The 13,825-nt window shown below is 45.3% G+C and overlaps 1 protein-coding gene across 3 annotated transcripts in view; it reads right to left on the bottom strand.

Annotated features, from left to right (window-relative positions):
• The window catches only part of tmem168b (transmembrane protein 168b), a 23,250-nt gene extending 12,641 nt beyond the window's left edge, over positions 1 to 10,609 (bottom strand). Inside the window, exons 1-3 of one of the 3 annotated variants that reach the window (XM_061253164.1) lie at positions 10,480 to 10,609; positions 8,013 to 9,279; positions 4,555 to 4,697 (exon numbers count right to left, since the gene is read on the bottom strand). In XM_061253164.1, coding sequence (XP_061109148.1) covers positions 4,555 to 4,697; positions 8,013 to 9,173 — 1,304 coding nt within the window. In that variant the 5' untranslated portion in view covers positions 9,174 to 9,279; positions 10,480 to 10,609. The other 2 variants (XM_061253165.1, XM_061253163.1) reach the window with 2 other exon arrangements.
• Positions 10,610 to 13,825: the final 3,216 nt, after the last annotated feature.

Raw genomic sequence — 13,825 nt, 5'->3', positions numbered from 1 at the left:
GGCGGGCTGATGCAGAGAGCGAGATTCCCAGGGAATTCTGCCAGGGAATGGCTCTGGGATCGTTAAGGGCCACAGTGAGTCAGGCCCTTGGGGGGGGGGGGGGGGGGGGGGCAAACCAGTGTAAAAATATATATATATATAAAAAAGAAAAACTGAACGTGAAACGGTTAACTCTGACTAGGTAGACTGAATATGCTATATATACGCATAAAGGTTGGGGTGTCAACTTCGTCTTTGACTAGCCGATAAATTGTCCTCAATGGGCGTATCGTTGCATTTTAAATATTTATGTCCAAACAGCTTGTTTAATACTTTCAGTATTTTTTATACTTTCAGTGTTTCAATAGCACTGACAACTCCTTTATTATCCAAATAGCAAGGGAAATGACGTTTTCCACAATATGGGACTTTTGAAGCATCTCAAACATGAACTTGACCCAGCAGCTCTGGAGGGAAATTAAGCCGCAAAACCTTGTTAAAACTGCGCCCTTTTTTTGGGGGGGGGGAAATGTCAAGGATACGCCAAACACAGGGTCTGGTTTAAGCCTGACGAAGGCTTGGCGGGGAGATTAAACATTCACCTTTCACTCCCTGGGCACGTTCTCTCGTAGACACGATAAATAAGCCGTTCATTTGGACATGAAACATGGCCCACCTCACGACTCTTTCTTTTTCATTACGCTGAAATTCAAGCTATTTTCCGGGCATATCGATAACCAAACAAATGATATTAAGGAGAAAAACGGGTCATTTTTCATGAATAAATAAAAGGCACGGACCGTGGGAATAGTATTACTGAGACGACGGTCACAAACGGCGCTCTGTTTGTGCCGCACGCCTCGCCGAACGGCGGGAGCAAACTGACCCGGATCGGTCCGTCAATTCCTCACTCCAGAACCACCGCCCGTCCATTACGCAGAAAATACCCTCTCTTTCTCTTCCCGCCCCCCCCTCTCTCTCTCTCTGATCTCCCTCTCACATCAGTCTTCCTCTCCGTCTCTCCCTCCCTCCCTCCCTCCCTCACTTTCTCCATTCCCGACCTCCCCCGGGGCCCTCCATCATTGAAAAAACATGATCCGAGACCATCAAATACCAAATTATGAAGAGCGATATTCTCATCATGCGCGCCTCTCTCTCCAGTGGGCCCTGGCGAGGCCTGCATGCAGAGATCCGCCGGTCGCACAGCAGCACTTAGGGCTGGGCGGTGTAGCGTTTCGCACCCGTCCGTTCGGGGGTAATTTTATACGAGGTGCGCGCTTGAATTACATCACGTGCAGCCGCCCCGCTCCGGGGGACAGGTCCGGCATCCGAAATGCCACCGAATGCGATAAAGGGGCCGCTCCCCAAACATCAGGCGCTCGCCCGCCGCGCGGATTCGCTGGCTTAACCCTTAAACCGCCGGCTTCAGCGTCCAGTTAATCAGATCATCCTCAGCACAGATGTTCAGCTTTAGCCCTTTGGAGAGCAGGTTTTTTTGGAATGTCTGGTAGCGTTCCAGAACTGCCGATTGTTACATCAGCATTAGAATGTTCAGTCAAGAACCTTCTAATCATCACACATTTGTGACCTGCTCTATCAAAATCAGTTGCATTGACCCCCTGAACATATTTTGAGTTTTGGAAACTAGAATGTAAGGCTTTCTAACAATACCAAATATCTCTGTACAAGATATCAAAGGAGTTGCATCCAGTTGCATTTTCAGTGCCACCAAAGCATGTTTTGAGATAAACGCCTTTCAAAGTTTCACCGCGAAAGTTGCGCTGGGAGACTACCAACTCCAGGGCTATAACTTGTCATATTCCATTTTTACCCTTTAAAACAAACTCAACTAACATTTACTCATGACATTAAGACATACAGACCATGAAAGCAAAAATGCAGTAACATGTATGTGAACACGAATGCGACTGATGTGTATTGTTTGGGACTGGTGAACGGTGACAAGCTGGCTAGCCTCCAAACAATGCACAACTAAAGTGGCAAACGTAATTCCAGCCAGAGCACATTGAATAGTGCTGGAGTTCTGCTGGAGTTGGAATTGTGTTTTTTAAGCAGAATTCTGTGCTGCAGATTATTTTATCCACTGAAATGAGCTGTCAGTTTAAGGAACAGAGATGTCTCTGAGAGATACAGACTATTTGAAGGCAGTGCCCTTTTCAAGACAAGCCAGCCAGACTTTAACAGTCACTATCGTACATTTTGATTAGGCCACTTCCAAAGAAATAGTATGAAAATACAAGTTTTAAAAATGACAAGAACAGTTCTTTTAAAAACTTTCTTTTGTGCTTATTTGCATAGTACAGTTCAGAAACAAACCACTTTCGACAACATTAAATCTAAAACTGTGGGGAAAAACTATACGGAAAGCTAATAACATCTAAAATGAACATTATTCATGAAAGCTCAGAACAAATAGCTACAGATTTTATAGAAAGTCGACACGAGGTTTCCCTTCAGAAGCACAAGATAATATTTACTAATATTGAGAGAACTGGCCTGAAAGCAAAGGGCAGAAACTAAGAACCTATGCAGGGCGGACCGGGGTGACCGTGCTAAAGTTGTCTGGAGAACTGAACCCTATGACATACGGTTAAAAGGCACGAACCCCGCCTTCTGTTGTTGGCTGAATTGCACCAGGCAAGATCAATCGACCACAGAAAAGCATCTGAACTGAAAAAAATTACATATTCGACCCAGGTCTGATGCACAGATGGTGCGTGAGTACCAGGTCAATGTGCCCTCTGAATATCATGACACATAATGTGTGTGTGTGTGTGTGTGTGTGTGTGTGTGCGTGCGTGCGTGTGTGTACTTGGTGAACGCATTCAGGACTGGTGACTGCGCTACACGTGTCATCAACTACCACTCAAACACAACAGCAGCTGGCAACAGAGAAATAATACCCCACAGTGTGGATACGGACCAAGGACAGAGAAATAATATCCCACAGTGTGGATACTGACCAAGGACAGAGAAATAATACCTCACAGTGTGGATACTGACCAAGGACAGAGAAATAATACCTCACAGTGTGGATACGGACCAACGACAGAGAAATAATACCTCACAGTGTGGATACTGACCAAGGACAGAGAAATAATACCCCGCAGTGTGGATACTGACCAAGGACAGAGAAATAATACCCCACAGTGTGGATACTGACCAATGACAGAGAAATAATACCCCACAGTGTGGATACTGACCAAGGACAGAGAAATAATACCCCACAGTGTGGATACTGACCAAGGACAGAGAAATAATACCCCACAGTGTGGATACTGACCAAGGACAGAGAAATAATACCCCACAGTGTGGATACTGACCAAGGACAGAGAAATAATACCCCACAGTGTGGATACTGACCAAGGACAGAGAAATAATACCCCACAGTGTGGATACAGACCGGCCGGCCAGAGTATCTGTACGGCCTTGAGCTCAGTGCACACTGCTTCATTTCCATTCCGCTCTGCTCCGGAGATAATTATGTTTTACGAGACGAAGCCTTGTGAGGCTCGTGTGTGACATGCCTTTCCTGCAAATGCCTGTGTGGCATGGTGCTTATGACTAATGTCATCTTTCATTACTCAATCTGCCACCGGCCTGCAGCCCCCGAAGTGCAAGAACAATCGCGAAAACACGATAATAAACATCAATAGTGTCATAAAGGCCTGGAAAATATCGCAGTAATGTTTTACGCCTTTATCACCTGCCCTTAGTTACAACGGAAACCCACTTAGGTACAAACATTTAGGCCTAGCAACAAGCAATAAAGCCATCAGGCATCTATGCGTGCGTGTATTAACAGAAGACTACGCACTTAATGCTTACAATCCTCCCGTTACCAGTTATAAAAGCAACCTCTCAATCTCCGCAGAGATGCTGTAAAAATAAGACATTCATCTATTTTCCGGAAGCAAACGAGGGAAGGGAGTAACGCACAGGCACGCTTTGTTCCTGCGAGGTCCGAATGCGTTAACCGCACGTAGGAGAGAAACAAATGACGGCAGGGGTGTCAATCTCCAGTTCCGGAGCGCCCCTGTGTCTGCAGGCTGCTTCGGATCCCCTTCTAATCAGCGGCTAATTTAAAGTTTGGGAACGAGGCGTGCGGACGCTTCAGCTAATCAGAGGCCAGAACGGAGCTGTTCTGCTGCAGCTTCTCAGCGCTACTCAGCCCCTAATTGAGCAGCTGATTACACAGTTAACTCACCTGCTCGCCTGGGTCTGACGTGTTTGCTAATCTTAAGGCAAAAACAAGCACTGGCAGACACTGCAGCCCTCCGGCACCGGGGCTGAAGACTCCTTATCTGCATAGATGGACAAATTATCCATCTGCGCATCCATCTTAAATGCATCATCAGAAGGCAAAGTGTACCTGCAGTGGCTATGAAGCCTTATGAATGTGTTAAAGCAGGCCATGGGCGCTGCATGCGGTAGAGTAAAGAAGTTGTTGTAACCTGCAGTGGTTATGAAGCGTTATGAAGGTATTATGACAGGCCATTGTGGCTGCGCGTGGCTGAGAGTAAGGAAGACGTTGTAAAATGGCGGCGGCCGTACCTGCAGTGGCTTGTGGGAACGACCAGCGCGTAGCCCACGCAGGTTCCCCCCAGGCACTGCCCCAGCTCGTGGAACAGCCCGTGCACCAGGGACTCCAGAGGGAGGACCAGGAGCAGCATGCTCAGGAAGGTCCCGCTGCCCGGCTGGAGAGAGAGAGACAGACACACACACCACCCACCCACACGCACGCACGCACACACCACACACATACACATACACATACACACACCACACCACACCACACCACACCACACCACACCACACCACACACGCACACACGCACACACGCACACACGCACACACATACACATACACATACACATACACATACACATACACATACACATACACATACACATACACATACACACACCACACCACACCACACCACACACACACACAGAACATTACAGTTATTTAGCTGACACTGTCATCAAAAGTAACTTACAGGTGATTAGACTAAGCAGGGGCCAATCCCCCCTGGAGCAACAAAGTACAAAAGTACAGAAAACAACATTAAAATAGAAGCGTTCCAACAGGCAGGTCCTGGACTCTATAGTGCCACAGTGCACTTCAGCCAACGGCAACCCAATACCCCATCAGGTGACTTTACACCGGGGTTTTTACATTTTTAACTAAATTTACAAATAAATAATTGTAAAAATACAATTCATAGGCTTTCCTGAGAGTGTTGTTGCAGTGACAGTAGGCAGTTAATGAGGATCGACGACAGACCCCCAACACACCCCACTCCTTCAACTTGTTGGACAGAGCACGTCTGCCACAGAGCATCCAGCTTCCTGTGCATCGCAAAACTCATAAAACACTGTCTCGAGTCCAGCCAAACTTCCGCACCGGCACAATAATTATGCTGCCACACGTTTCATCCTCTGACGAGCCTCCCGGTGTCTGAAACAGTCTGCCTTCAGTCACAGCTTATAAAAAGTGCATTCTTTGATCACTCCAGCTCAAGACTGGACAAAAAAAGAAAAAAAAAAAGAAGCAAAGTGGCAAAGTTGTGCACTTGACATTTTTCCCCCAGAGTAATTGGCAATTTGGGCAGCACTTGAAAGTGTGAGTTCACCTGTCAAGCCCGCTCAACCAATCGCCACGGCCGAAAGTTAATTATAATTACTCCTCCGTTCTGCAAGCTGATTGGTCGGTAAGTTTTAGGCCCAAATTCGTAATAAAATAACAATAAAAAAAGGGTTCTTGCACGCTGAGGCCTGCAGCTGTGCTGGTGTGACTTGGCCGCTCTCAGATCTGCGCTCTGAACGGGGCGAGAGGAGGAAGCCGGCGTGAACTCAGCCGAACTCCCCGCTTTACAGCTTTCCATCTCTTTATGAGAAGCCTGAGCGATGACAGGGGGAACAGGGGAAGCGCGAGGTTAAAAATACACTCAATCCTTTTATAACAGACTGCTTTACCGCGCGCGGATGACACTGAAGCCGCGCATTCTCCGCAGAGCTTAGCTCCGACGCGAGGCACCGCCGGATACAACGCGAGGATGCAGTCATATCAACAGAGTTAATAGCATCTCGCCGGTGCAGTCACAAAAAGACAATGGCTAAAGGTGACCATGAACACGGTTTAAAAAAGTATTTTCCTCTGTCATTGAACCTAGGATAAACCATTTACTGGTGTGACGGTAGCTTTTGGAAGCGTCTGAATGGGCATCAATTTTGTATTTTTTTTATTTTTCTTTTCTGAAGAGAGATGACGGCTCTCTCTAAAGATACCACAAGCCAGTGCGTTTCTCCTGCAAGGTTAAGAGCGATTGCTCCTAATCAACATCATGACGCGGGCACTTTCCAATCTTTAGTTTAATGAGTTGCTGGAAACAAAGGGTAATCAAGGTAATAGATCGGATCGCAGGTCGAAAAGTCTGGGAGAGGATGAAAATGCAGGCAATAAAACCAGCCCATTAAAAACTTACTGACGTTGTGATGGCGTGCAGGTGTATGGCACCGGCACTGACTTTAATAAGCTTTAGCCTCTCGTGTGCTTTTAATCAGTAAACCGCTTGACCAATAGCAGCTTCAATTACACATGATCGCACATAAGTATCAAAGAGATGATAACGGCTATCACCGTGAATTCTCACTTTAATCTAATCTAATCTGGTTGCTATTGCGCAGTATCTACATATGTTGCAGTTTTATTAGGATCGGAACACGCAGAAGAGAGGAAAGTCTGTTTTACCGAGTTTGAGTCCCCTCTGCACTGTGGTATGGACTGTGGGAAAGTGTGTTACACTGAACATTTATTCTTTGAGCCACTAGAAAAAACAGGAATCAGAAATAACAACGATAATGGATATCATAATTTTGAATTTGAATGTAGCGGTTCGATAAGGCTGTCCTTTAGACTATTATTTGCACTGAATGTTCACTACAGATGGATTCTTGTCATGCATTTCAGCACTTAAGTGATTAATTTCACGAGCTGATTGGCTAAAGTGTTCTCATGCCTTGTTTCAAAGGCCTGAAATTGGCTGCAGATTGACAAGAGAAAACCTGCATACACAGCGCCCCCTACAGGACTGGAGTTCAACACCCATGCAAAATATACTACAGTGACTGGGCCTGCATGCCATTATACCATTCCCTCAATGGCATCTTCAGCTACCCAACATCACAGTCAGGATTAATTCCTCTCTAATTCAGGAAGCTGAAATTCATTAAATGAACTGAAAAAAAATCTTAATTTAATGCAAAGCACTTTAAGTGTGAGAAAAGCGCTACATAAATGCAACATGATATAGGCTATCTATGCATTTCCTGAATGGAAACCGAAATGGAATTTTTATTTAGGCCTACCGGTCATGAAACTGCTCTCAGAACTGCATTCTCCTGACAATGTGGTAATTTAATATGAATTTAGCTACTGTACAGATCAGTCGCAAACGTATGTAATGACAGTTGAGAAATGTAACAGGTGAACTTCATCATCGCAGTGCTGCGGCTGGGTGCTCTGCCATGAAAAAATGAATCAGTGAGAAGAAAAGACCACAGTATAAAGCTATGGAAATGACAGCACACTAAATTTAAATATTAAAAAAAAAAAAATTGATGTCACCTAATAGACACCTTTTAAGTCACACGGCTGGAAATAAAAAGGTGTCTCAGAGGTGACGTCTCTTTTTTTATATTTAAATTAGGTCGTCCTCGCAGTTCAGACATTTCATTTGCTTTACATCTATAACAAGGATTGCACTTTATCTTCCTTGACCTGCTTCCAGGATTGCCTTTGCATGCACTGACAAACCAGGACTTTAATGTATTTTATACAACTGCAAGGACTGGGGCCTACCTGCCAGGAGATGACGGTAGACATGTACCGACAGGCCAGCAATTTATTTTAACACAACGGCAAGGATCAACAGGGCCTACCGAACAGGATGTCAGTAGGCATGTACTGACAATACATTTCACTCAACTGCCAGGACTGGGGCCTACCTGCCAGGAGATGGCGGTGAGTATGGCGGTGGACAGCATGCTGAAGAAGGCCAGGCGCTCCGAGATCAGGCAGAAATGGCGCATTCCCTTGGAGGCCATGACCCTGTCCAGGCTGCGGCCCTCCCCGCGCTGGGCGCAGTAGACCTTCTGGCAGTCGTTGAGCTTGGTGTGGAAGCCCCACAGCGTGACCACCAGGATGGCGTGGCAGACGGCCCAGAAGATGGCCGACACGCAGAACCCCGGGATCACCACGTACCACAGCTGCAGGTCGGCCAGCTTGACGGCGGCCAGGACCAGGTAGGCCAGCTCCACCAGGCCCAGCGGGAGGACCGTCAGCTTGCGGAGGAGCGGCCCGCGCGTCAGGAAGGGCAGCCAGCGCTCGGTCACCGAAAGCCCGCTGAAGTACACGTCCAGCAGGGGGTCGCAGATCAGCCGGCTCAGGTAGCAGGACAGGGCGAAGGGGTTGGCCTCGATGCCCAGGGACTGGAAGAACACCAGCGAGGTGACCGCGGCGAAGCAGGCCAGGTTGGGGATGGCCAGGAAGGACTTCATCCGCAGGTCCACCACCAGGACCGCCAGCGCCACCACCAGGACGATCAGGCTGAGCGCCTTGTTGAGCAACATGGTGGTGCTGGCGATGGCGAAGCCCACCAGCTCCAGGAACTCGGCGGAGGTGAGGAGGGTGGGCCGGTGGTGGACGCGGCCGCGTACACGCTCCCCGAGAGCCCACATGGTCCTGAGCATCACGCTGGTCAGCAGCAGGTGGTTGGTGGCCTCTTCCTTCACGTCGTCCTGGAGAGCGGGGCTGTTCAGGAAACAGAGCAGCCCCAGCAGGAAGCCGAACCACAGGTGGAAGAGGCTCATGCTAGCCGCCTCCATGGAGAAGTAGTAGTACAAAATGCTGGCGATCCCCAGGACGAACAGGCCCAGGATGAAGATCACCAGGATGGTGGCTTCCTCGGTCTTCTCCCAGCGCACGTAAAGGCCCAGGCAGATGGCCACCAGCAAGCACAGGCTGGAGAGGTAGCCCAGGAAGCGGACCGGAGACAGTATGCCCATATCCCGGTTCGCGTCTTCGAGGCGCGCCATGGCAGCGTGGAGACCGTGACTCACGCAGTAGCGTAAGGACTTGCACATTAACGGTGGCGAGCGCAGGCTCATTACACGCAGGCAAGCAGAGTCTGAAGGTCGGTCGCCCGGGCGATGAGCCAAACAAATGGTAGTGGGACACCCTCAAATATTAGGAAGGGGGTGACATCTTCCACAGCTGAAAAAAACAAAACAAAAACAAAAAAACAGGAAAAAAAAAAACTGCAGTAAATTCCAAGAACCAATACAACAACATACGACAAATCTAGTCAATGCATGGGACATTTATTCCCCTCAGAACTTAAATCACAGCTTGTAAATTGTGTCAAGATGATCAAATTTCCTTACTGCCACATTATTCAACGCGATTAGTTGTTAACCGGGGAATTATGGTTTTAACTGTTAAAACAGGGATACGTCCAACACACCACAACCCACAATAAATCTCGTATACAGCACAACAGTCTACCACTGTAAATATTTATTTTACGTGATTAGCCATATTGTCTGTAGATGGAGTTCAGTGGATCGCCACTCAAACACAGGACTTTACCGACTAACCACTATATCAACCGTTCAAAAAGTTAACTGACGACCAGATGAGAATTCAATCACAGCATAAATAGAAAGTTACCCAGCAAATACCGTTACCGTGTTTCTGGAAAACGAATGAACATTCTCATGATTCCTCATGATGTCATTTCCTAGATTTCTATTAGCCAACTACATAGATTATGATTTTCTATGCTTATTCTATATTTCAGAAACCGGGCTTCCAGTTTCAGTCGCGTTAACGTTACTTCCGTACTCGTAACCATAAGTTCAAAACAATCACCTGTCAGCTAAGTTAAATTAGCCAATTAAAGATAACTCGTAACTAGCATTAGGTAACGTTATTGTAGTTTAAGGAATTAACGCGCACTAACCGTCCAATCTGGTTAGTTCCCGGCTAGTACTTTAAATAATAAAAGTTAGTCAGCTGAACCAAACATAAATTACATCTCATTGTGGCAAGTCAGGTTTACAAAGTAAGACAAACAAGTTTGTCAACTTAGCTGGCCAAGTTATTCACTATGGAAACTCACAATAACAGGCAAATCCATTAATTGTTGGGTTAGTCTAGGCTAAATAATCTAGATAGGCTACGTCATATAGCACTGAACTCACTACACACATTTTGAGCTAACCTATAAATTGCTGCATATCATTAGCTAGCTAGCTAAAACGTACACAATCATTCGGACACCTAGCTACTCCAGCGCTAGCATGCTAGGTAACAGCTAAATTAGCATAGCTCGTAAATTGCACAGATGATCAAGGCGCTAACAGAGTTTGGAGCAGAATAAAAGAACGAATACAAAACTAAAGTGAAATTTACGTGTTATGGTTCATTTTAACCAGACGAATCCTGTTAAAGGTTATGATGGAGACGTTGCTAACTTTTCCTGTTTGAAAACTTTCTTCTTTAACATCCGCCATCTTCCTTCTTAAAGTACGGCAAACAAACGTGGACATATTGCGTATTGTTAATCGTGTCGAATAGGCGTTACTAATGCTCAGATAAGTGACCAGGCTTTCTGAAAATCTGAAAACAGCCATTAATCAAAATACCATTTCTTTTAGTAAATTAATCTACTCTAACATCTTTGCAGATTATAATGGTCTTAATAAACGAAGAGCCAGTTGCCATATCACCCTGGCTTGTATCCTTCCCATTGCTATTGGTGCGAACTTGGTAAGTATTTAAATGAGACTGCAGGAAATACTTTGCTGTAAGTTGAGGTGTTGGTGGACCAGTAGGCACTGTGCTGTCAAAATTGCCATTCTTTGGATGAGATGTTAAACTGAGGCCCAGACTCACTGCGCTAATTAAACATTTTTAACGCTTTTCAAAAGAGCATGGGTGTTAAACCTGGCCAAGTTCCCACCTTCTGGGGAAACACTTCCTCTCCACATATGGCAACCTAATTATCCCCTACATTCCATTGGCTACAGGAATACCATGTATTCTCTTCCCACTTAGATTGGTTGTTGTTACAGATGCGAATCATGCTTTCAGTTGACCTACCTGGTTAAATAATATTAAATAAAATCACCGCATTAATACTAGCCAAATCAAAACTATATAATTGGCTCATGAGCATTGGATTGTGTTAAGATTGATTTTTTAATTATTTTCTTTTCCTCAGAAATAGAATTTTTTAACCACCAAAAGCATTTTGCAGAACATGGAATGATACCAGACAATTGTTCATTGTTCATACATTGTTTCATGTAATTTTATTTAGTAGCAGCCTTGGGACTGATGAAGTCAACCTGTTTTCAGCCCAAGTCATTTAGCAGTGAGTCAGCCTCTGGATCCTGGTATTCTCAAGAGCTTCTCGCTTTTGTTTTTAGTCAGTCAGTTTCCTTGGAAAGAACATTGATTCATTGTATTACCATATCCAAGAGCACTTATCTCCTCTATTATACAGCTGGGCTAAGGCAAAGGCAGGCTGATGGACTTTCCCTTTTTTTTCCTACACTTTTTTCACCATTGAAATGCAAGAAAACTCCTTCATCTCTTACATCCTTTAAGCTGGATGACTTTAACTGCTTGCTTCAAGGCTGTCCCAACCGGTCCATAAAAACTGCTCCAAGGACTTTTAACAGAATTCATTGCACATCACCTGTCATAGCTGGTGATAGCGCATCACCTGTCCAAGCTGGCTCTCCTCACTAAATTCAGTGCAGTCTTCTCATTTCTGTTTCTTATCTACAAATGCCCGAGTGAGTTATCTCCATAATACATTTAAAAAAATCTTGTTATTGTATATAATCCTGCAACACTGATATAGCCTCAGGAAACTGGCTGCCTTGGGTTTCAGAAAATGTACATTTTTGAGGTGTGTGGCATGGCGTTTGCCTGCAGTGCACTTTGAATATGGAAAGGTTTAAAACAAAATGGGATTTGGCCTTATGCAAGAGGATGATTCCCATCATGCATCAGAAACATAAGATTTGAGCTGAGATTGTACTGTTCTGTTGTGCTTTACTACCTTTAGGAAGCAAGAACGTTAACCAGAGGTTGAAAGTCCAGGGATCAGGGAAATGAAAAGTCCTGCCATGTGTTTCTTTTACCCATTAACTTATTTCACTAATTAGTTGGCTGGTTAATCCTCTGCCTGAAGAATTGTGCCAATTAGCAAAATCCAGGTGATAGGAACAAAATACTGGGGAGGACTGTTACTTTCTGAAGCTGGATCTCCCTTCCGCCACCACCACCCTCCCCCCACAAGCACACATAATTTATGTAAGTATTACATTTAAATGCATAAAACCCAACTGCACTTTCATTTGTACCTGTAAAAAATGAACGACCGCCACAGAATGTTATATTGCCCCCGGTGAGGCAATAAACGTGCGATTAGCATGTTTGCCGCAACTGAGAGTAACCTGAGTGTCTCGAACATTACCTTTATATCTCCATCAACCCGGCGATCGTTTTACTTCACCTGGATTAAACAACAGATGCACCCCCACCACACCAGCCATTTTTTTATTCTTTATCATGCAATTACTAACCCAACCCCATCCTCTCCATCTTTTTTTCAGCGCAGTTGTCCTTTCATGCCTATCTGCTGCCACGGCGCCTGACGCCGTATAACATGTCAGTTGCTCGCGGGACTGAAACTATCACACCGGCCCGTTTTATTAAATAGCTTTTTATCGTAAAATGCAGCACAATGGTTTACGACCTGTTCTCTCTCTCTCTCTCTCTCTCTCTCTCTCTCTCTCTCTCTCTCTCTCTCTCTCTCTCTCTCTCTCTCTCCCTCTCTCTCTCTCTCTCTCTCTCGCTCTCTCTCTCTCTCTCTCGCTTGGTTTTGCTTCCGCCGTCGTGTATCTCTCTCCATGGAAGATGCCGTTGATATTCCATAGCAGCAGTTGTACCGCTCACCGTAGATGGCCTGCTCCGTATGAGACAGCCTCCGAGGTCCATTCGCCCTGTGGTACTCAGTAGAGGATTTGATTGAACTTATCAATAGAAACATACATTGAAAAACAGATATGAAAATACTGTATGGCATTCATATTGATCTCTGTCGGGGTTACTGGAGGATCTATGAAGCGTGGGCAGAACCCGGAGAAGACGCCAGCTTAAGTACGGATGGTGTCCCCAGTGATTATGGTTCTTCCTGTTTCTTCAATCCCTTTCCTCTGATAAAAAGGCGGTCTCCCATGGCACCATCCTCTCACTCACAGAAAAAAGTATACAAGAAATTCCCCTTAGAAATAGGCATACTCTGTTCTGTACCTGTATTAGAATGGACTAGAACTCCCTTGACAGCCCAGGGATGTAAATTGACCCATTCCGTTTGAAATGTCTCTTCAGTCTTGAAGTCAGAGAATACAAGAATGTGTGTATATTGAATTCAGTTGCGTATGTAGTATGTCTGTGTATGTAGCTATGTTTGTCCTGAAAACCACTCACAGCATTTTAATACTGTAGTGTTTCTCCAATGTTTCTATCATGACATTTCCATTACTGTTCTGGTCTTTTTTGTTCCACAAGTTTTTGTTTCTGTAATGTGATCTAGGTGTAAATCACTCCATGGCAATTCCAAGAACTCAAAATTGTGGAGTAGATAATTTAATTCCATTAGACATAATCCTACCCATCCTGTTTTTAAATATTTGCTGTCATCTTTGCTGCCAAAAGAACAGGATGTACTGTATAGGACACC

This window comes from Conger conger, chromosome 8, assembly GCF_963514075.1.
Source record: "Conger conger chromosome 8, fConCon1.1, whole genome shotgun sequence".
In the NCBI taxonomy this organism is placed as follows: Eukaryota; Metazoa; Chordata; class Actinopteri; order Anguilliformes; family Congridae; genus Conger; species Conger conger.
This window is presented reverse-complemented; position numbering and strand designations above follow the sequence as displayed.